Source organism: Schistocerca serialis, chromosome 3, assembly GCF_023864345.2.
Source record: "Schistocerca serialis cubense isolate TAMUIC-IGC-003099 chromosome 3, iqSchSeri2.2, whole genome shotgun sequence".
Lineage (NCBI taxonomy): Eukaryota > Metazoa > Arthropoda > Insecta > Orthoptera > Acrididae > Schistocerca > Schistocerca serialis.
The window spans coordinates 244,706,858-244,731,696 of NC_064640.1; the positions used below are offsets into that span (position 1 = coordinate 244,706,858).

At 39.0% G+C, this 24,839-nt stretch overlaps 1 protein-coding gene across 1 annotated transcript in view; it reads left to right on the plus strand.

Moving 5' to 3' along the window:
* LOC126471577 (solute carrier family 28 member 3-like) overlaps positions 1-24,839 on the plus strand; it is a 354,279-nt gene that overhangs the window by 275,870 nt on the left and 53,570 nt on the right. Inside the window, exons 8-12 of the mRNA XM_050099807.1 lie at positions 1,377-1,574; positions 1,752-1,913; positions 2,096-2,189; positions 16,526-16,685; positions 22,905-23,073. Of these exons, the coding sequence (XP_049955764.1) occupies positions 1,377-1,574; positions 1,752-1,913; positions 2,096-2,189; positions 16,526-16,685; positions 22,905-23,073 (783 nt within the window). The remainder of the gene's footprint in view (positions 1-1,376; positions 1,575-1,751; positions 1,914-2,095; positions 2,190-16,525; positions 16,686-22,904; positions 23,074-24,839) is intronic.

Below are 24,839 nucleotides of genomic sequence, written 5' to 3' on the forward strand. Positions count from 1 at the left end.
AAAATTGGTGACCTGGTATTCTGATCCAAGTTCATCCTGCAAAAGTTGGCCAACACCTCTTCAGTGGTAACTACCTAACAACAACACTTTCTTTCTCTTTACTCATATCCCTACATTCTTACTTTTCAATTTGCTGGTGAAAGTTTGTTGTGCCCTGTCTACACCTGCAACTGCTTGAGGCTCACAAGCTTCTAACTGAAGCAACAGGTCAAATCAATTTTCCACATTCACAACGAAGTTGTCAGACAAAGTTCTAGCACTGTTCCTACTGTTGCCTGTCATCACTTCCCACCTCTCTTTACCTTTATACCTCCTTAACCTGTCAAGATCTCCCCTGGCCTTGCCTAGCTCAGCCTGAAGGGTAGCAATTTTCTCCTCCAGTTCTAGTATCTTCCTATCTCTACTACATATCCTACAAAACCACTGATGAGTCTCATTTACTTTTCCTTCTCCCATGCCACTACAGTCACCCACATGGAAAAAAAAACTACAGCACCCGTCACACTAAAGCCCCAACCTAACAATTCTATGGCAAGTCAAGCAATTTTTACTCAAGATAAATGTAATACTTTATTAAGAATAAAGCATTTAAATTACAGATAATCAGATAAACACGACAATATGACTCGACAAATCTGACCTATTCACAACTGTATGTAAACAAAAACAACAGTGCAAAGTTTCTGAAACAACAACTTAAACTTTACGCTACATTCCGGAAATGTGAGTTCATCTAAAAAGCGTCTACCTAATCATCAACTTCAGAGATTTGTATGAGCCTATGTGCTGGAAACTTGCAGTTGACGTGAAATCATCAGAAAGGTAATCTCCTTATACTAAGACGATTTAAAAGTGCAGAAAACTCAAAGCCATGGAGCTCTTCACTTAGAGCTTCATACTACATTTCACTTTCAAGATGACAAGGGGATTACAAATCAATCATTTGTGGTGATACTGACTATACACACTAGTACAACATGCATTTGTCTCAGAAACTGCTGCTTGTGATGCTCTTCTTGTAAGGAATTATCACTTTTTTATTGCTGTTCAATCTAGAGTCTATATTTGAGTGTGACTTTTTTTCCTTTAACTGTATTTATCTTTGTTTGTTTCCACTTGTATAGTCCATCTGCAAAGACCTAAACTTTTCTCCAGGTACACTATTTGTAATATAAAGTCAAGTTTGGAAATGTATTAACATGCCTCCTTCATTCCATGCTCCAGTCATTTCCATCAGTATTAGTTTCCTCTGATTCCAATTGATTGCTCCACCACCCACCCCTCAACATGTTTGAATTTCAGTTATCATATTTGTTATAATCTATGAGTATATGTAAGGGCAGTAGGACCACTTAAATCTACATTTTGTTTTTCAGATAGATTGGCACCCAGTGTTGTGGGGCTTATACCTACAATTTGTATTTGGCTTGATTACCTTGCGTTGGGATGTTGGAAGAAATATCTTCAAATGCATAGGTGATAAAGTTACTACCTTCCTTCAGTATTCTTATGAAGGTTCAATATTTGTTTATGGTGACTTCCTTGTTATTGAGAAAGCAGTATTTGCTTTTCAGGTAAATTTAGTTATTATTTTACATAAAGGCGTCTGATTCACATATAATAATCATGAAAAACAACACTACATTTTTCACTATTAATTATCACTGCTCAGATAATAATAATATTAATGCAATAAAAGAGATTGGTGCTACTGAAAAAGGATTATTAATTTTTTTCGTATTTTGTTTTAGGTTCTTTCTGTTATATATTTCTTCAGCTTCATGGTATCAATTTTTTACCATCTTGGAGTAATGCAATGGATAGTTCTAAAATTAGGTTGGCTGTTGCAATTAAGTATGGGAACAACTGTCTGTGAGTCCGTAAATGCTGCCGCTAGCATATTTCTTGGTCAGGTGAGTAACTTCGTTGACTTTAAGCATGTATGTCTACTCCATTAAAGGAAAAATACCTCATCTTCATTTGATTTTGTTTGTTATGTTACAATGATGTAAGTAATTGAAAGAATAGATGTTCTAGTCTAACATGTAGTCAAATTTATTGTTCTTGTATGGCTTACATGTGACATATTTTTCAGTCTGAGTCTCCACTGCTCATCAAGCCGTACATTAAAGACCTTACCAAATCAGAAATTCATACTATCATGGCATCTGGATTTGCAACAGTTGCAGGTATATAGAATTACTTTAATCCTAATACTTTGTGTGTATACACTGCCTCTACATAAATACAATGACATCTATATTCATCTTTATTTCTAAAATGAATTAATATCATCAATTTTGAAAAACAGGCATAGTAAATAGCATTTTTAGTTGTTTATCATTAATACTTCCATGCAGCATTTGCTGTTGTGATGGTGATGGACACCTCTTATTTCCTCATTTGATCTTGTGCCTCTCATATTTTGATATCTGAACTTTCATTTTCTTGAAAATACCTCATTAGTATTTGCTTTCAGTAATTGAACTTAGGCCATTTCTATTTTTAAAATTTAAACTTTGACTTCTGAAAATGAAGAGCTGATAACATTCAAACCGCAATACATGGTTTTAATGAGTAGACAAATCACTGCAGACAGGATGAACATACATCAACTACTACAACTGACTTTATAAATTACTGTATATGAAGTGGTTAGTGAGATAAGAACTATAAAATGAAACTGACTGATCTCTATTATTATTTTTATCATCATCATCTCATTTGGTGACTGAGCTCTGCATATTGCCTTTTTTTTGTTTGGTTAACTGAAAAATGAAAATCAGTGCTACCTGACTTGATTACAGTAATGGCAGCCAGCTGGATGTTCCTTGATATCATTATACATGACCTCACATTTTATTTGTGATGAAAAATTTTCATTTGTTGACTCATGTAGAATAAGTGATATATTCTCCCCATACAAATGTGGAATGCTACACTGCCAAAGGCCTCCTGAAATCAGTTAAGTAAAATTCTGGTTATGTATTCAACATTTCAATGATTCAAGGTGTCTTTGCTGGTAACAGCTCACCAAATAATAGAGGTGTCAACTCATCGAAAGATACATAACCAAGACTGAGACCTTTGATAGGTTTCAGATTATAGGGATATAGCGTGCCACCTGACTAGACACTACAGCTCTGGAGCATGACTGGTGTCAAGAGTTATGTTGGGTGAAGTGGGTAAGGGGAAAAAAGTGGCAAGGAGTGGGATGGGGCATTGAGGATGGGTGGCTGCTGGCTGGGAGGGAACAGGTATGAGAGATAGGAGAGGAGAAGAGAGAGGCAGTAGGTGCACAGGTTAGTAATGCAGCAAAGGCACTGTTCTGGGTTAGATCTTACAGCACAAGTGAACATGGAGGAATAGACTGGGAGAGGGGGAGAGAACAGAGGAAGAGGATACTGTGAGAAAGAGGGTGAGGGTACAGGATGAGTGAAGTTGAGTCCTGAATAGAGATGAGGGTGGATCAGGGACTATAGTTCAATTCTTTTAACTTGGTGGCTCGCGCACGCTCGCCCAGATGCGGGAGATTGCTGCATTGCCAGTTGCAAATAACGCACGCGCCAAGAGAAGCAGCACCATACTATAGTATAGTTCGCAAATTTACGCGCAGTTTATGAAGTAAAGCCACCATGGCCGCATTAACCCTTTCGCTACTACAGAGACATGCTCCCCGCACTCTGTGCTGTGCGTGATTTTGTCATCACTGCACTGCTCGCCTGTGTAGACACATGGTGTTCCAACTGCTTTGACACATTTATCATTCATTTCACAAAAACTATTTGGCCCAAAAATTTGATTTTTACACATCATCTTGACTGATACCTTCCCCCCATAAATGACTTAATTTTGTTTCAATGTTCAGTGCAGTTATTGTGCAGCATTAAGTGTAGTAAACTATTGCACAAAATTTTTAAGAGTTTGCAGAGGTAAAAGTCCATAGCATATACTTTCCGTGTGGTAAATTTTAGTTGCCACAATGTTGAGAATGAAATGTGGAGAAGGTACCTAAGTTTCATATAAAATTTACTGTATAACAATATCTCATTTAATTTAAGTACCAGATAGGTGTCGTATGTAATATTGAGAAATATTCCGTCTTTCACAACTGTAATAAGACTTTTATTTATACCAGAGTCATTTTGCTTTTTTCTAAAATGTTCTAATTAAAACAAAGTTGGCGAAGTACACAAACTGAATTGCGCACGTAATAAAACATAGAAACTAAAATATATTGTCAGTGAGGTGCAGTGCGCAAACAATTTGTGTTTGTCACAATGGACAGCAAATACTTGCCAAAACATAGGTAGACGGAAACATTGAATATGATGTTGCCAAAGCAGCAAAGCAAAGAATTGCACCAGACAATCAAGTAGGTCGGCAATGTACGAGCTGAAATTCTGCTCTAAATAATAGTTTTAATACTGTCACAAAAGAATATATCCCAATGTGAATAGTAAAACAGAGACTGCGGAAGAGAAGATATACAAACAAAACAGATAACATGAATATTGTATGTGTGCCTTTTCATTGTTTTTAATTGCTGTGAAAAGAAATGTTGGAGGACAAAATTAGAAAAACCAAAAACTTATTATGATTATAATGAAGAGACAAAGCACTAGAAATTTCAAAAAATTACATTCAAACGAATAAAATTCATGATGTAAGACACTTCAATATTGTTTTTAAATAAAAAAAAATTAAGAACAAGGTTTGAACTCTGACCCTTGCACTTAGCAGCCAAACACCTTAACCATTACGATAATGCAGCTCGTCGCTCAACCGAACTCCTGGAGGACTAGAAAACAGCATGCAAAATACCGACAAACGCTGTTAGTAGGACTATGAATTACTGAGGTTTTGTCAAAGTACAATAGGAAATAAACAATTATTGCTGTTCTTCACTGTAAAAAACTGGTTTGTGAGAATGATACAAAAACCTTTCCCTGCTGTCGCCTGAATTAGGAAGGTTATTGCTTGTTTGGTTTAATTAATTAATAGAATATGAAGCAACTGGTATAAATAATGTTTTTTTTCCAAACTTACTATAAAAGAAAGTCTGCTATCAAGACATTGCTTTTGTTCAATTACTTTATTTATGATTGAACGTTTCTAAAACTGAAGACACTCATCTGTGCTCTGCACTGCAATCGAGCTCTGGCAACATCATTCTCTGTCCATTGGCTGACTGTGTTTTGTGATGTCAGATGCACAGAACAAACCTAAACTTGGCCACCGTCGTAAATGACGCCCACTATGGTGGAGATTGAGGTCATGAGGATTACTATATTGAAGGATATGTTGTGAGGACAACTTCAGTCTATGTAATTCAGTGTAGCTGGTGCTAAGGGGAAGAACAGCTTTTGAAATTGAGTATGTTGTGTTCAGCAGCAGATTTTTCTACCAGGTAGTCAACTCTGCACTCGACCACAATGTGACACTGGCCATTCATACACGTGGACAGCTCATTGATGGATATGCCTGCATATAAATCAAAGCTGTTATATGAAGTGACTGCTGTTGCAGGTGGCATTGCCTCTGGTAGGATAGAATAAGCCTGTGATGTGACTGGAGTAGGATGTGCTAGACAGGTACATCAGATGTGTTCCACCTTGCTCAACAGGTAGTGGGTTGGGAGAAGGTATGGTGTAAGGATGGACTAGGATAGTGCATATCAGGGATGCAAAGGAAGGTTTTCAGAAAATGCCTCACTTAGAAGTAAATGACTAAAAGGAAGAGACTGAAGAGAAAATGTTTGCTTTGTAGGCTTGAGAACAAATTGTCTATGCCATGAGTCACGATTGCAGAGGTAAGGCATTTGGTACAATTCCCCACAGTTGTTTACTGAACAAAGTAAGAGCATATGGACTATCAGACCAATTGTGTGATTGGATTGAAGAGTTCATAGATAACAGAACACAGCATGTCATTCTCAATGGAGAGAAGTCTTCTGAAGTAAGAGTGATTTCAGGTGTGCCGCAGGGGAGTGTCGTAGGACCCTTGCTATTCACAATATACATAAATGACCTTGTGGATGACATTGGAAGTTCACTGAGGCTTTTTGCGGATGATGCTGTGGTGTATTGAGAGGCTGTAACAATGGAAAATTGTACTGAAATGCAGGAGGATCTGCAGCGAATTGACGCATGGTGCTGGGAATGGCAATTGAATCTCAATGTAGACAAGTGTAACGTGCTGCGAATACATAGAAAGAAAGATCTCTTATCATTTAGCTACAATATAGCAGGTCAGCAACTGGAAGCAGTTAATTCCATAAATTATCTGGGAGTAGGCATTAGGAGTGATTTAAAATGGAATGATCATACAAAGTTGATCGTCGGTAAACCAGATGCCAGACTGAGATTCATTGGAAGAATCCTAAGGAAATGCAATCAGAAAACAAAGGAAGTAGGTTACAGTACGCTTGTTAGCCCGCTGCTTGAATACTGCTCAGCAGTGTGGGATCCGTACCAGATAGGGTTTATAGAAGAGACGGAAAAGATCCAACAGAGAGCAGCGCGCTTCATTACAGGATCATTTAGTAATTGCAAAAGTGTTACGGAGATGATAGATAAACTCCAGTGGAAGGCTCTACAGGAGAGACGCTCAGTATCTTGGTACGGGCTTTTGTTGAAGTTTCGAGAACATACCTTCACTGAAGAGTCAAGCAGTATATTGCTCCCTCCTACGTATATCTCGTGAAGAGACCATGGGGATAAAATCAGAGAGATTAGAGCCCATACAGAGGCATACCAACAATCCTTCTTTCCATGAACAATACAAGACTGGAATGGAAGGGAGAACCGATAGAGGTACTCAAGGTACCCTCCGCCACACACCGTCAGGTGGCTTGCGGAGTATAGATGTAGATGTAGATGTAGATGTAATGTCAGTTAATATGAACCACACATGACTGGCTACAAAATCATGGAAAACTTACCTCTTTAGACGCCACTTTTAATATTTCAGTAGCATGGGCAGAGCATCTCCATAGCATTTTTTACATGAACATCCTCATAGAAAATCTAGATTACTTTTTCCTGTCAATCCAATGTTGGATAAAAGATTCTCAGTTAACTTACCATGTCAGATTCAAATGAAATCTACAGCTTTTAATGACTGCCTCCATCATTATCATCATCATCATCATCATCATCATCTTAAGGCACTAAGTCAGACTGTTATAAAACTTGTGAGAAGCCCACTTTTATGCTGAGACAATGACATCTGACTGGTTCAATTACATAACAGAGATGGTGCATCTGCATGCTGAGGTGGCCCCCTATGAGGCAATAGAAATGGTTCAAATGGCTCTAAGCACTATGGGACTTAACATATGAGGTCATCAGTCCCCTAGAGCTTAGAACTACTTAAACCTAACTGACCTAAGGACATCACACACATCCATGCCCGAGGCAGGATTCAAACCTGCGACCATAGCGGTCGCACGCTTCCAGACTGAAGCGCCGAGAACCGTTCGGCCACAACGGCCGGCTTCCTGTAAACAGAATGACCTAATGTGCCATCAGTTTTCTTCTTAATCACTATGTTGAGGAAATGCAGGCATCCATTTTCTTCCACCTCCATTGTGAATTTAATATTGTTATGGATGCTGTTGAGGTGGTTAAGAAATACTATAGTAGATTTTCTTCCTCATGTGGCCAAATCATGAATGTGTCATCCACGTAGCACTAGAACACCTTCAGTTTCAGGTGCGTTGTTTCGAGAGCTGTTTCTTCGAAGTGTTCCATGTATAAGTTTGTGACACATGGCACCAAGGGGGAACCCATGGTCACTCCATCTGTCTGTTGGTAGAATTTACCAACACATTGCAGTGCGTAGCAAAACAGTTCCACTGTGTCTTTGTGGAAGTGACCCCTAGTAATTCAAGGAGTTCTCAAGAGGTGCTGTTGTGAAGAAGTACGTGACATCAAAGTTGACCAGGGTGTCTCTCATGGGTCATTGTCCTCACCGTGTCAAAAATTCAATGGAGTTTGTGAAGATACTTCAAGGGACACATCTGGACAAAGGAGATATCCTGGTCAGCTTTAATGTCACGTCCCTCTTCACAATGGTGCCTCCTGAGGACTCCTTGACATTACTAAGGGGTCACTTTGACAAAGACATAGTGGGACTGTTCCACTTCCAATGAGGCAGTAAATTCTACTGAAAAGTAGATGGAGGGGCCATTGGTTTCTCCTTGGTGCCATGTTTTGCAAACCAATATGTGGACCACTTTGAAGAAACAGATCTCGAAACGCCACACCTTAAACTGAAGGTGTTTTACCACATACGTGATTTGTTCACATGGTGAAGAAAATCTACAGGAATTTCTTAACCATCTGAATGACATCCATAACAATATTAAATTCACCGTGGAGGTGGAAGAAAATGGATGTCGGCTTTTCCTCAACATAATGATAAGGAAGAAGACTGATGGTACAGTAGGTAATTCTGTTAATAGCTGGAAGACCTGTACCTTAATGCAAGTAGCTGCTATCATTCAGCACAACACAAATCTATGCTCTCCACCTTGGTGCACAGAGCACGAGACATATGTGACAAGGAGAGTCTACCTGCCAAACTGCAGCACTTGAGAAAAACCTTTCATAAGAACGCTTATTCTGAGATATAGATAAGATGTGCTTTGCAACTGAGAAAGAAGGAGAGAGAATGCATATGTAAAGAAGACTCTAAGCCCATCAACTGCAAGTGTGGCAAACAGTACAGCAGCCAGGCTCGGCAGTGTATATCACAACACAGCTGAGAATGTGTAAGGAGTGTTCGCCTAGGCCAAATGGAGATCTCTGCAGTGGTGGAACAGTCTCAAGGACAACCATATGTCTGATTTTGAACAAACAAAGCTGTTGAGCAGGGCAAATAAGTTCTGGGATTCAATCTTTAACAAGGCTGTGGAGATCCAGGTCCATGACAACCTTGTCAACCGAGATAGTGGTTTCCAACTTAGCACCACATGGGATGCAGTGATAATTAAAATATGACAAGAATGTTCTGATGGAAAACCAGTAAAGGCAGCAGATGGAATGGACAGGTCTTACCTGGAAGAGACACCCACAACCACCAGCACACAGGGAGCCCCCACCGCCACTGACCACAACTCCCCCAACACAAACAACGAGACCCCTTCCAGAGACGCACAATTGGTGCTGTCAATGCAGACAAGGCAGAGGAGCCTGCAGTCCATCAGCTATAAAGAACTGGATGTTACAAGAATACGACACTTTGCCCAAAGGTGGCAAGTAGGAAACTTGTTGAAATGTTTGCCACAGAATAACACCTTGACTCAACTGATAACCCAAGAATACTTCATAATCAAGATTCACCAAGAAAGTCTAAATTTGCATAAAGTGGTCATTGTCCAAAACAGTCCTGGCTCTGTGTGTTGGGGTGATCAGTATAGCTCCCCTCTGAGCTGGATAATGAAAGCTATGCACATTGAGATATGTTGTGGTTTTTGATATGCGGAGTAGTCAATCATCTATCTGCTTTCCATTTGACCAACACATCTCAGGAAAACAACTTCCTTTCCTTCTGCATTTATGCTGCAAATATTATATTTGGGTGTACAATGTTAATATCCTTAATGAACAGTTGTAGCACCTCAATGTCTTATGGCCAGATAAAAATGTACTGTTGACATATTAGAAGAAGAAAGATGGATGGGAGGGGAGGGAAGGGGAACAATTTTCATGGCTCGTTCTTTAAAGTCCTCAATGAAAAAATTAGCTGTGGCTGGTTACGAAGGTGAGCCCATGGCTGTTCTGTCAGTCATTTCATAATAATGTATACCATACAAAAAATGCATATTTATCAAGGTGTGTTGGCACAGTTTTAAAATTTCTGGGGAGAAATGTGTGCCCAATAATTTCAGCATGTCTTCTACTGGTACATTCATAAAAAGAAAAATCATGAGACTGATCATTATTCCTCTTGGGCCTATCCTCATTTGCTTCACAGTGGCCAACTATAAATGCCAATAATTTAAATAAATACTAACCTGTATGTAGGAGAGCTGATAGACAAACTGTTGTTCTTAGTGGTACACCTTCTTTATATATTTTAGGCAGACCATACTACCTGGGAGGCCTTGGTGCTCATGACCTTAAATTCTTCAAAGATTCATCAGGTAGGCCAGAGTTCTTTAGTAGCTCCCCTGTCTCCCTGGTAAATACTGATGTGGTATCTCATTTAAGAATCTGGTATGTGCTGTTCTCGAATAGGTAGACACACTTTTCAAAGTTCCCTCCTTACAACCTTGCTATATGTGAATGTCACATTCTCAGCTGCAAGTACAGCCTCTTCAAATATGCTGGTCAGTTCATCATGTCCTTTACAGATAAGCACTAAACACTCCCCCCACCATTTCTTATGTATCCCCTTTCCCAAAACTTGGTCCACAAACAGGTTTCTCTTACTGAATCATCCCATGAATATTATAAACTGGACATACTTATGTATCAGGTAGAAAACAAGGAAAAAAACAACATATCCCTATATATTATAGAGTATCACTTGTTCAGCATCTGTTTTCCACCACAGTTACTGGCATTTCAGAGACAGGGACATTAGTGAATATTAACTTTAAACATGGTCATGTATAGATTTCTAAGTGAGCAGACTACCAAACAACTGTCACCTGGTACAAGCAGCCACCACCTAACTATGTCAAACACAAACTTAAATATCCAGCTAAACAGCATGCTATTCTACACAGTGTGGTTGTCTTTGACAGCACATTTACAACATGTATTCATCTGGAACCCTATAACCTTTTCAAGCAATTGTTTTGGTGAATTGCACAGGGGGAATCTGTCTGTTTAACAGCTTCTACCTGCAACCATCTTCAGTGTCAAGCAACTCCTATTTTTAACATGTTTATCACAACTTGAGTAGATGGCAGAGGTTTCTGCACAACTGTCTGTCACACTGCTGTTAGTGGTACTATCTTGAAAAATAATTAACAATGGTTTGTGATGATTCTGCAATGGAGTTTGCCACTGTTTACAGTTCATGACTGGTTGTTGGAGGAGATGGTGTGGGATTGTGTTGGAAGGGATTCTCCAATGATGAACTGTGAACTTGCCAATGAACTGCACACTTTGAAGAATATGGTGTAGAAAGTTTTGGTGGAACTGTTTGTATTGTTCATGGATGAGAGCTCTGTCAACTATATTGCAGTCTAAATATTTAAAAAGTTAAACAAATTCGCTTTCAGCGAGTATCACCTAGCATTTCTTTAATTTTGACTCTGATGTTTAGGAACAACTGAATTGTGTGTTTCTTGCATATGAACTCTCTTGTGCATATGTGCAAGATGATTCATACTATCTTCAGAACACCGTGCCTCTCCTACAAATATGTGTGGAATTTGGATTGGTTAAATTTATCAAAAATACTCCAGAGTAAGATCTCCCACACACTATGTTTGAAAAACCAGAAAATTCTTGAAGTCACATGTTACCAAAAAATAAATTCTGATATACTGTCTCACATTGTAGTGCTACTTTATATGCTCAGAATCACTACATTTTTAAAAGATGCACTGTATGAATACACTCACATTATCAAAATAATATTGTTGTTAGAGATGTTCAGGGTAGACATTGTCTCCTCATTTTATGGGTGCTGTACATGGTTTGCTTCTTGGTGTGATGAACATGAACCAAATGTTTGTGGCTTTGCATTCTGAAAATGTCTTGTGTACCCTGAGAAACTTCCTACACTGGTGCTAATCTAGTTAGCATATCGGAATATTCATATGTACAGAGGAGTTGTATTAAAACTGCACTCCACCTATCCATCCTTGTTTTTTTTCTGTTAATCAATATGTGAATACTAGGATATTTTCTTCAACATAATTACAGATTTTTTTTATTCCTAATACTTATTCATTTGAGCTATTGCTCATTTCTACTAAGCTTTGTATTCACGTGATGTCAAGCTCTAACAACCAAAATGAGATACTGCCCATTTTTTGTATTTCGTTCTGAAAGGCTCCTATAGTTTCACCGTACATGCCTTTCTCATCACTGTGTCCCCTGGATACTGTCCTCAAATGTATTTATGAGGCAATGAAAGCAATACTAACAGAGCTCATTGTGTACCAGAACTGAGATAAATCATTTAGTGTGGAATATACTTGTCAAGAATTTTTTGTTCTGTTATAATGTATGATAATTGTTAACTTTCTTTCTGGTGTGCTCTTAAATGTTGTTCAGTGCATTTTAATTGTACATGTGCTCTAATGAAGAAATCTGGGCTAGGTCACTGTCTGGTGAAATATATCAGTTTGCTATGGAGATTAGACACAAATTATGTTCTTTAGACGATCCATTTCTGTTTTTTCTAACTATTAGACTGTATAGTTACAAATAAATGAAGTTTCTGCAACATATTTTATAAACTATTAATGAATTGTTTATCATGGTAAAATAAGTACATATGAAACATCAGTCTTTGATATATAATAATATCCTAGTCCATAGACATAATAAAATTTGCAATTTTGTCTAGTGGAGAAAATAAAGCATGGAGGATGGGTAGGAAACGTGCAGTATTTCCATAAAGTTTCTCTCACAAACACACAATTAAGTTTCCTTGCCAGTAGTCATTCATTTCAGTTGTTCAAATAGAAATATACAGTAGTTTATTTGGGCAATTGAATGTCATTTAGAAATGTAGTTTGGCAATGTAGTTCCACACTTATGGAGGACCGTGTATATGTAATATTTATATTATATGTTTATAGTCTTTTTCTTGTACATAATAAATTGTATTGTAGTGTAACAAACAAAACTCATTTACAGTTCTCACATAGTCTGTGCTGTGGATACACAAAGCACACTGTAGTTGTTCAGAGGCCAAGACTGATGTGAATTACATAGTTTAGTTTAGTTATTTCATGTTCTGTAGATCATTTTCGTGATTATTTTATCGATATGATGTGGACCAAGTTAGGTTACAAGATATATATACACTCATGAATAGAGCTAATATTAATATTACTGAAATTTTTAGTTCTACATATGCAACTACATTTAGAGGTGCAATTTTTTTTTTAGCAGTTCTGGAACAGAAACTTGTCCATGGAATAGAAGGAGTTGTCCAAAATAAATGATTTTAAGCTAGATTTAAAACATGATCTGCTACCTGCCAGACACTGTATGTTGTTGGGCAAATGATCAAATATTTTTGTTGCTGAATAGTGTACTCCTTTTTGAGCAACTGCCTGTTTCAATAAAAGATGTACAAAAAAATCTTAGTTTATGAATTGCTATGTGCAGTAGTGTTTATCATCCCGCCTGCATCTCATGCACATTACCATAGAACTGTGGGATAGGTAGCTGTTGTACACATAGAGACAGGGGCTATTTTTTCTTGCTACCATTTACTGGCTTTGATGGGTACTTAAAATAAATCTCACCTTCTTGCAAGGGATCACAATACATTTGTAGAGAATGAAGAAACACACAGTTTGCTAAGATTGTTGATTTCATAGTCTGAAATGTACATTGCATAACAGCATATCTTTTTTAATCATACGAGGCTTTGCCATGCTTATTTCAGAACAATTAATATTATTTCTGCAACAAGCAGTTTTCACATGCAGTAATTTCTAGTAGTCTACTACTGACAGAAACTGTGTTGACAAAACTCATGGGATACCTCCTAATATCATGTCAAACCTTCTTTTGTCCAATCTATTGCAGCAACTTGATGTGGCATGGACTCAACAAGTCACTGGAAGTCCCTTTGAAAAATATTGAGCCATGCTGCCTCTATAGCCACCCATAACTTTGAAAGTGTTGCTGGTGCAGGATTTTGTGCACGAACTGACATCTCAGTTATGTCCCATAAATGTTCAACGAGATTCATGTCATAGGATCTGGGTGGCCAAACCATTCTCAAATTCTCCAGAATACTCTTCAAACCAAACATGAATAATTGTGGCCCAATGAAATGGTGCATTGTCATCCATAAAAATTCAATCAATGTTTGGCAATATGGCATCCATGAATGGCTGAAAATGTTCCCCAAGCACCCGAGCATATTAAGGGAGACCACACCATTATGGAGCCACCACCAGCTTGCACAGTGCCTTAGTGACAACTTGGGTCCATGGCTTTGTGAACTGGAATGGTCATGAGCCTAGGAGTGGTGTTGCAAGTGATATCAAGCTATTAGAAAAGGCACTCTCAATAGTCATCTGCTACCATAGTCCATTAACTCCAAAGTTCGCTGCATTGTGCTAATGGATATGTTTGTTATATGTCCCACACTGATTTATACAGTTGTTTCATGCAGTGTCACTTGTGTGTTAGCACTGACAGCTCTACCCAAATGCTGCTGGTCATTAAATGAAGGCCATTGGCCACTGCATCATCTGTGACGAGAGATAATGCCTGAAATTTGGTATTCTCAGCACATGCTTGGCACTGTGGATCTTGGAACATTGAATTCCATAATGATTTCTGAAGTGGATGTCCCGTGCATCTAGCTCCAATTACCATTCCATGTTCAAAGTCTGTTAATTCCTGTAGCACTTCCATAATCATGTTGTAAACCTTTTCACATGAATCACCTGATTTGCAAAAGACAGCTCTGCCAATGCTCTACCCATGTATATGTTCTGTACCTGATACAACCACCATCTGTATAAGTGCATATTGCTACCCAATGACTTGTGTCACCTCAGTGTACTGACTGATTGCTGTAAGATTCTTCACTCACATTAATTAGCTAATCACTTACAAGGGCACATTGTATATTATCTTAAATAGCACAATCAAGTTACAGCAATATGACCACCATGTTTGTTTAAAGTTAACATGTAATACCCAGTCACAGATGGGAGGTGGCAGCACTAGCAGTGGAGGGTACATAAAGCGTGCCAGGGAGAGACAGAAAAAAAATGCAGTCATTGTCACATTGTGCAAATGGAGTGATTTATCTGACATCCTAAAGGACAAGGATGAAAGCATTTCCAAAATGGCTAAATTTGTAATCCATTTGTGTGCCACAATGGTGAAAGTATACTGTGCATGGCAAAATGGCACTATCCAAAACCAGCATAAAGGCAACTGTGCTGCACCTTAGGCCATTGATGACAGTGGTGAATGACAGTTGCAGAGATGTGAGTGGGCGAATAGATGTGTAACTGTTGAGCAACTGACCACCTAGATGAACCAAGGGGCTACCAACTGTGTCTCCTCAATGACCAGACAGCAAAAGTTGCTGTGTATGGGCCTCAGTAACAGGTACCTGGTTCATGCGCCCATGCTGACTGCTGTTCATTGGCAACAAAGGCTGGAATTTGCATGCCAGTAGTGCAACTGGACATCCACCGAGTGGCAACAGGTGGTCTTTTCAGATGACAGATGGCCATCGGCATGTACAGCATGAAACATTTGAAACCAAATACCCTACAACAATCATCCAAAGAGTCCAGGCTGGGGGAGGAAGTATTAAGATCTGGGGAATGTTTCTGTGGCATCCTCTGGGTGATCTTCTCATTCTAAAAAGCAGAATGTATCAACACAAGTAAGCAAATATCCTTGGGAACCATGTCCACCCATACATGCAGTTTTTTTTCCTCAGCACAGTGGCATCTACCAGCAGTGCAATGTGTCACACAGCTCACTGTATATGTGCATGGTTTGAAGAGCACCAGGATCAGTTTACCTTACTCCCCTGGCCACCAAACTTACTGAATTTAAGCTCAATTGAATCTCTGTGGGACCACTTTGATCGGGCTGCATGCATGATGGATCCTAAATGGAGGAACCTAGCGCAGTTGGCCATGGTATTGGAGTCAGCAAGGCTCCACATCCCTGGTGGTACCTTCCAGAATCTTACTGACTCTCTTCCTGCATGTCACAGCAGTCCTCACTGCAAAAGGTGGTTATTCAGATGTACATATTAATGTAATTGGACAGTGTATAAGCTCTGTGAATACAAGATTCTGTTTTTTCAGGTTCTGATTTCATTGCCACCTCCCTTTCATCTGCCTATATGCTCTTAAAATCTGAGCCACTTTCATGTCACCTAATGAAGTCCTATATTGTAAATTTCTTGTACTCTTAAACTGTAATTGAACACTAGAAAGGCAACCTCAGCTGTAATAGATGTATCACCATGGCAAATATATCAGAACTCAGCTACAAACTGTAATTATATTGCACTGGATTAATGAGTTATGAGACAGAATTGCCAGCCAGTATTCACTTGCAGGTGGTGAAATGTATAGGACTGCTGATATACACATAGAAATGTAAAAGAGATTTACAATCTAGCTTTCAGAACTTACAGCTCCTTCATGCACAGAACTGTCCTTCCATGCAGGAATGAAAAGCTTACATTACCATCTCTATTACTAAATATCAATGAGCATGCAAAAATTAATAGAAATAACATATTTTAACTAACACTAGTTGTACACAATAAAAACTGTATGTATAAATATTTTGTACTGTTGCTCACTGTATCTCTTGATTTATTTTAGGAACAGTATTAGCTGCATATGTTAGCTTCGGTGTTCAAGCGTCCCATGTGATAACAGCATCTGTTATGTCAGCCCCTGCTGCTCTGTGCTACTCTAAGCTTTTCTACCCAGAAACAGAAGAATCCAAGACCAGTATTAAAAACATCAAAGTTGACAAAGGGTAATATGTTTCAGCATTTGGGTATCAGAAAATGTGTTTCTTTTTTTCCTTTCATATGCATTTACATTTGCCCTGTGCTTGGAAATAATAAATTACACCATGGGAATTGGCATACATTGTATACATTTTTACTGTATACTGTTGTTCAAATTACAAGTATACATACACTCATCAGCCAGAGCATTATGACCACTGACCTACTATCAGTAGAAACCCATTCAAGTGATAGCAGCATCATCTGGCTAGAAATGACTACCAGTGAGATACACACACGGTGCATATAGTATCATTGAGTGTGCTGTCTGTGTATGGAATGGGGAAGACGCATGATTTGTCTGAGTTTGGTCGAGGGCAGACTGTGATGGCCCAGAGGCTCAGCATGAGCATGTCAGAAACTGCATGACATGTCAGGTGTTTGAGGAGTGCTGTGGTAAGTGTCTTCAGCTAGTGGCAAATACAAGGTGAAGCCACATCCAAAAATCATGGGGTTGGGCAGCCACCACTCATTACTGATGTTGGTCAACATAGGCTGGGCAGATTGGTAAAACAGGACAGGCAGCAAACTACAATAGAACTAACGTCAGACTTTAATGATGGGCAGACTACAAGTGTATCCGAATATGCAGGGCACCGAACACTCCTAATGAGGGGCCTTCACAGCTGATGACCAATGCATGTGCCAATGTTAACACCACATCATCAGCAACTATGGCTGAAATTGGCAAATGACCATTGGCACTGGACATTGACACAGTGGTGGAGCATTGAGTGGTCTGATGAATCCTGGTACCTTCTTCATCATGCCAATGGGAGGGTGCGAATCCATCATCGTCCAGGGGAACAGCTCCTTGCACCTCTATACTGCAGGATGGAGTCAAACTGGTGGTGGCTCCATTATCTGCAGGGGAACATATGCTCATGCAGTGGTGCTCATGCAAGGCACCATGTCTCTTCCACTGGTTGCAGACCATGTACACCCCTTCACGATGATCATGTTTCCCGATGGAAGTGGAATTTTGCAACAAGATAATGTGCCATGTTAAAACACCAGTGCTGAGTTCCAATGGATGTACTTGCCCCCAGCTCACCACATCTGAACTCAGTTGAATACATCTTGGATGTGATTGAAGATGACATCAGAACTCATCACCCCCCTTCCCATAATTTATTGGTATTAGGTGACTTGTGTGTGCAGCTGTGGGACCAACTCCCTTCAGTGACCCACCAAGGCCTCAGGGCTTTCATGCCATGAAGTGTTGCCACTGTTATCTGTGCCAACTGGCTATTAGGTAATGTTCTGGCTGATCAATGTACTGTTCCAAAATCATTAGTTTCACTTCCATATTCATAACATATCAAATATGCAATGTGTTTTGAAATGGTGAAAAGTTATTGAATGAAGTCATTTTCACTGAATATCTGCTTTTATTCAACACAAAAAGAAATTAGTCATATGGCTAGGTGTAACACATTACTTCTTTGTTGAGTGAAAACATGCTTTTAGGAAAATTATTTCAGTTTGTAAATTCATCATCTATAAAGAAAATTTTGATGATACTGGAAGACATTGATGTTTTTTGGATGTTGAATAAGGATTTAACCCATGTCCAGAAATCTTATACAATAATGCTACCTAGCATCAAATAAATGCAGACTTTGTCATACCATTAGACCACATAGCCACTGTTTTTTTCTGAGAATATTAGGTGAATCTTCTTTATGAATCCAATTGTTATCACACAAATTTGCATGATACATGCACTGAGTGGGAATATCAGCACTAATCTAGGCATTTTTGAGCAGTTTCATTTGTTGATTATTTGTAACTGTCAGGCATGAATAAGTTCTGAAGGTGTGCACTTAAAGTGTGTGGGCTGCTGTAATGAATTTTAGCTTTAACTTGTATGGTAGTGCCTAGTCTAGAAGCTTAGCACACACAATAGCCAAATATTTTTCTCATGCCCTCACCATGATGCAGCAGTCCTTCCTCTTCATCAAGTTGCTATGGAGTGGGAGGGTTTTGTCAGATGTTTCATCCACAGACATTCAGCTCGTAACAGTTCCTTGACAAGACAGGAACTTTAGTCAACACTGTATAAGATTTGATGTGGCACCAAGCCTTGACAAATGAAATCCTTCCAGATATTTTTCATGATATTCTGTCTGACAGTAATCTTTTTTAGACCTCATTAAGATGAAGATTTGATAACTATCTTGAAACTGGGATAACCCATACAGTTGCAGTAGTTGCACTAGTGTCACATTGATGTTGAAGGGTGATCATGTGATAGATGAGCAACCAGTGCAGTATCTGATATCTGAATTTTGAGGAGCTTCATATACGCTTTCAGTATGAATTCAGGGGCATGCAGGACTCTCAAAGGTGAAAGCCAATAAAGGATCTATGTATTAAGGAAAAACCAAATAAAGCCTAAAGGAAGGAGGAGATAGAATAACAGTACCTTGCCACCTTCATGCATGTCCATGGCACAAGTGAATGTATGACAAAAGTCCTTCACAGTGTTGTAATCAAGCTGATGAGCTGATAACACAACAGAATCAGAGCTATACTTCATGAAGAGCATTGCCTGCAAAATTAGTGGTTCTCAGTTTGTCCCAGTTTGCCACAGAGACTTAATTTATCAGGAACTTTCAAGCTGAATAGTATACATTGGTGGGATGGAATGACCTACAGTACATATCTAACACAACATGAGAGACACATGTGGCTCAGGTAACACAGGAAGCCAGAAATGTCAAAACACCATAATAAATGTGACAAAACTATACAGTTCTGGGATGCACACCTACCAGCTACGCAGCCACTTACCTTCAAGAGAGGAATACAAAATGTGCTTCAGATTGGTGAACACATTAGTAAAATATGTGTCTGTGGTGGATACCAGCTCCCATTACCTTGGCTGTGAGCAGAAACCCACGCACATGTTAACCATCCTCACAAGACTACCTCTCTCAGAGCTGTGGTAAAGATAGTGGTTGAAAGCTGATAACGCACTGTGTTGTCTTATTCACCACTTGGCACAGCAGGAGCACTTCTACATTACCATACTGGCTTCCCAGTAATTCACCAATACCAGCCAGCAGCAACTAAAGTAAAAGTAACTGTCAAGTAACATTATCAGTCCCACCTTCCAACTTCTGCCATCCAATAAAAATTGATATTTGTTTTCGACTGATACTAGAAGCAAGGTAAGATAATAGTACATACTATCAGAACTTGGCATGACCACTTGTTACAAAGGAAAAAAAGTCAGCATGATGTACCCAGAAAAATTTCATTGAAGATGATGATGGCCACAGAAGCCTGCATTTGCACATAGAGCACATTGTCTGTACCATCTGTTTTTGGGCATGCAACTGTGATAGGAGTATTTTATTTCTTCTTCTGATATTTTCTGATGGAAACCTACTCCCATTGTTTAGGTGAGTCAATGACTGACTTATGAGTGTGATTTTGCACTTACTATATTTTTCCTTAAGATGTGAAACATACATGACACAATCCTTAGCATTCCACACTCCTGCACACTCACCAGGGGGATGAACTTCATAAATCAGTGTGGAGATGTGTGATCATATAGAATTCTTCAATGAATTTTATTTATGGAAAATATATTTGCAGTTAGAATAACTTGGGACTTGCACTTAATTTTAACAGACAAAAAGATAAGTTTTGAACCCCTCTATCATGCTTTACATTTCTCTGGTTTGGTAGATATGAAAGTTCAACAATGTAGGAAAAGACAGATTGGTACTTACCATAAAGAAGACAAGTAAAGTTGCACACAGGCACAATTAAAAGACACATAGCCTTTGTTAGTAACACACACACACACACACACACACACACACACACACACACATATATAGAGCAAGCACACCTCACGCGCACATGACCGCTAACTCCAGCATCTCAGCTGGAATGCAACATCATGTGGGATGCAAGCAGCAATCTGGAGGGGATGGAGATGGGGAAGGAGAAGGGTAAGGGTATGGGTAAGGGTAAGGGTGAGATGATAGGACAGAAGGGGTGGAAACTGTTGGGTGGAGGGTGTGGTGACATTATGTTACCATAGGTTGAGCCTGGGATAATTATGAGAGTGGGGAATGTGTTGTAAGGGTAACTCTCATCTGCACAGTTCAGAAAAGCTGGTGGTAGAGGGAATGATCAAGATGGCTCGAGTAGTGAATCAGCCATTGAAATCAAGTGTGCTATGTTCAGCTGAATGTTGTGCCACAGGGTGGTCTACTTTGCTCTTGGCCACAGTTTGGCAGTGGCTGTCCATTCTGGTGGACAGCTGATTGGTAGTCATACCAGTATAAAAAGCTGTGCAGTGATTGTAGCAGAGCTGGTAAATGACATGGCTGCTTTCACAGGTGGCCTGATGGGGTAGTATAAACCTGTGACAGGACTGGAATTGGAAGTGCTGGGTGGAAGGACTGGGCAGATTGTGCACCTGGGTCTTCCATCCTTGTGGCAAGGAGTTGGGGTTGGGAGTGGCATAGGGATGGACTAGGATGTTGTTGATGTTGGGTGGGTGATAGGACACCAGTTTAGGAGGGATGGGAAGTATCTCGGGTAGGATGTCCCGCATTTCAAAGCATGATGATAGGTAATCAAAGTCCCAGTGAAGTATGTGGTCCCAGTGTTCCAGTCTGGGGTGGTACTGGGTGATGAAGCGGACACTCTTTGTGCCTGGTTTTTAGGTGTGGTGAGAGTATTTGGGGTGTGAGGGGAAATGACACGAGAGGTCTGGTTTTCTGCAGATATGCTGTCCCTAGGTAGCCAGGATATATGGGAAGGATTTTCTGGTGTGAAAGGGATGACAGCTGTCAAAATGCTGGTACTGTTGGTGGTTGGTGGGTTTAATGTGGTCAGAGGTGCAGATGGAGCCATCAGAGAGGAAGAGGTCAACATCTAGCAAAGTGACACACAGGGTTGAGGAGGACCACATGAACTGGGTGGGAGAGAAGGTATTGAGACTGTGAAGTAACAAACATAGGGTGTCTTGGCCTCGGGTCCAGTCACAAAGATATGATCAGTGAACCTGAAACAGGCTAGGAATTTCCTAAGTCCATACCTACACCACTCCCAATCCCAACCCCTTGCCATAAGGATCATATCCCTGTGGAAGAACCAGGTGCACTGCCTGCCCAATCCTCCCACCCAGCACTTCCTATTCCATTCCTATCACAGATTTATCCTACACCATCAGTGACTGGCTCACCTGTGAAAGCAGCCATGTCATTTACCAGCCTGCTGCAATAATTACACAGCTTTTTATATTGGTATGACTACCAATCAGCTATCCACCAGGATGAATGGCCACTGCCCAACTGTGGCTGAGAGCAAAGTAGATCACCCTGTGGCACAACATTCAGCTGAACATAACACACTTGATTTCAGTGGTTGCTTCACTACCTGAGCCATCTGGATCCTTCCACATGACACACACATATAGCCAAAAGCTATATGTGTGTGTCATTTAATTGTGCCTGTCTGCAGCTTGACATGTCTTCTTTACAGTAAGTAGTAATCTGCCTTTTCCTACATTGTTGATATTCCTACCTGGAGTTTCCATTGTTTGACATATCAAAGTTCAATATATTATCAGAGTGATGAACTCTTACTGTTTTATCTGGTGGTAATTAAAGGCCACAGCAATCTATGCAACAGTCTGGTTCCCTCTTCTGTCTAATTCCTACATTTTAACATTTGAAACACAGTGTGTTTAGAAATGAATGTAGTCCAAGTGTAAGTGAAACAGAAAGTCTGAGTGAAATTTGTTAAGAAATTAGCATTTTATTATATAATGACATGAAATATTTTCTCAATCTTTTATTTTGTTCACTGGCAAAAATTCTCCCAGGAAGCCAAACAACACACTTCTCCAAGAAAAAAGCAATTTTTCCGTCTAATACAGTCACTGTGATAGGAACAGCAGAGAAATTTGTGGCCGTATTAAGGCTTATTGACAGTTGTTCTTCCTACATAGATGTGTTGGAACAGGGTAGCGGGTAAGTTATATTGTTATCAGAATAACTTCTGCCACACATCAAAAGGTCATTTGTGGATTGCATATGTAGATAAGGATGCTGTGTGTGGAATCGTTTTTGAAAATGGCATTTTTAGGTTCATTAGTAGTATGTTTCATATTTAAAAACATTTTTATGGGTAAATTTATGATTATTTCACAGGGAAGCAACTGGTGTTTTAGATGCAGCCACACAGGGAGCAATGACAGCTACAAATCTTGTACTTGGTATCATTGCAAATATCATAGCATTTGTGGCTTGTGTGGCCTTCTTGGATGGCCTTATCTCCTGGCTTGGAGGCCTAGTTGGTCACCCAGAAGTCACTTTCCAGGTTAGAACATGAGTAACATAGTTTAACCTTCACTAAAATGGAACATACTATTGCGTAATAGTTATTTATAACAATAACAATGACTTTACAGTGCTAGCTAGTTTCTGTGTCCTTAGTAACATATATTAATTATTAATGTTTGTTTAATTTCTGAAGATTCCTGCGTGTCCATAGATTCCCAAACACATGACAGTGTAACCAAAGTTTCAAAAACAATTAAAGTGTAGTGTGTATAATACTGAAATTGTATGCAACAGTGACTAGACCAACTAAAACAGTGATAAATTGTTACTTATGTAAATGATAATCAACAGAAGTACAACTGAATTTTCCTAACAAATGACTTTGGCCTTAGAAGTACAAATGTTACTGACAGTTTTTCCCCAGTATCTAGTTCACACTGTTCATAACAGTTATTCAGGAAAGGAATTTTGACATGAATTTCAATGGATGCAATGTTCTACAGGCATAGTCCATACATTCTCATTATAAGAAAATCTAAACCAAAATCTCGTACATTTTTAATCACAAAGTTTCTGTTTGCGCAAGCTAAAGAGAAGAAAAAATGAAAGTACTTGTAATTGAGATAAAATAGTATGGAAACTTAAAAAAAAAGACAACATTAAATACAAACAGCACAGTCACAATCAATTTTCTAATGTCCACAATGAATAATAAAAGGATTGAGAGATTAAATAATCAAATAAACAATACTACTTAAATTTCTGAATACTTGGATCCAATGCCCTCTTTACACAATCTGTTGTATTTCCAGAGAAATGAAGTCTTGACACCCTGTAGATCACCTTCAGAGCTGTCTGTGAGAATTATTGGAGCTATTACTGAATGTGTTTCTTATTCTTGTTTACAGTACTAGATCTTATGTTATACATATTTCCATCCTTTTAGCTTCATGCACATCTTTTTGTTAATTTTCTCTCTGTTCTTAAGAATAATGTCTGGTGGATTGAGTAATAGCACTGTTTTACAATAGATAGGGAGCTAGTAGCAAGCAGAAGATAACCTGCAAAAGATCAAAATTTTTATTTGAGAACATCTCTGTTGTAAATCTCTGATTCCTGTATTGCCATTTCTTCCAAATACCTTGGTACCTGTTGGATCCACTATACTTTGATCCCTTGTTCTGAAGAAATGATCTTATTTGATGTCAGCCTCCCCTGGTCCATTCTAAGGATGTGTCTGAAGCACAAGCTCCTCCATTTCCTTATGATGTCTGAGATTCTCTCTGTCTGAGTATATAGTTCTTGGTTCACTCACTTTCTATATTGGTTGTCTCCTGTTATTTGAGTAGAAACCTTTATTCCACATGTTATAGTCCAGTGAGTACTACTGTTCTCACTAGGTTCAGGTTTTCTGCTGCCTGTAATGCTTCATGATGGATCATTGTCTGGTAACATTGCAGTTTTACATTGATTGAAATATTCTTCTTATTTTAGATGCTTGTAGTCAGTTTGTATGCTAAATTCACTTTGTTTATTCACGTTACCATTGTTTCTTTCTCTGTCAGACGAATTTCTATCAATTCTTCTAGGTATTTAAATCTCTCCATCTTATGAATTTTCCGATCTTCTGTTGTTATCCATCTAGGAACTGCTTTCATGTTTATCATATACTGTTTTGTCTCAATAGAGATCTGCAGGACTGCTTGAGCTGCTTGTCTCTGTAGTTGTGTGTTACGATTAACTGCTGTTTCAAATGTTTCTGACAATATAACAATATCATCTGTAAATGCCAAAAAATCTACC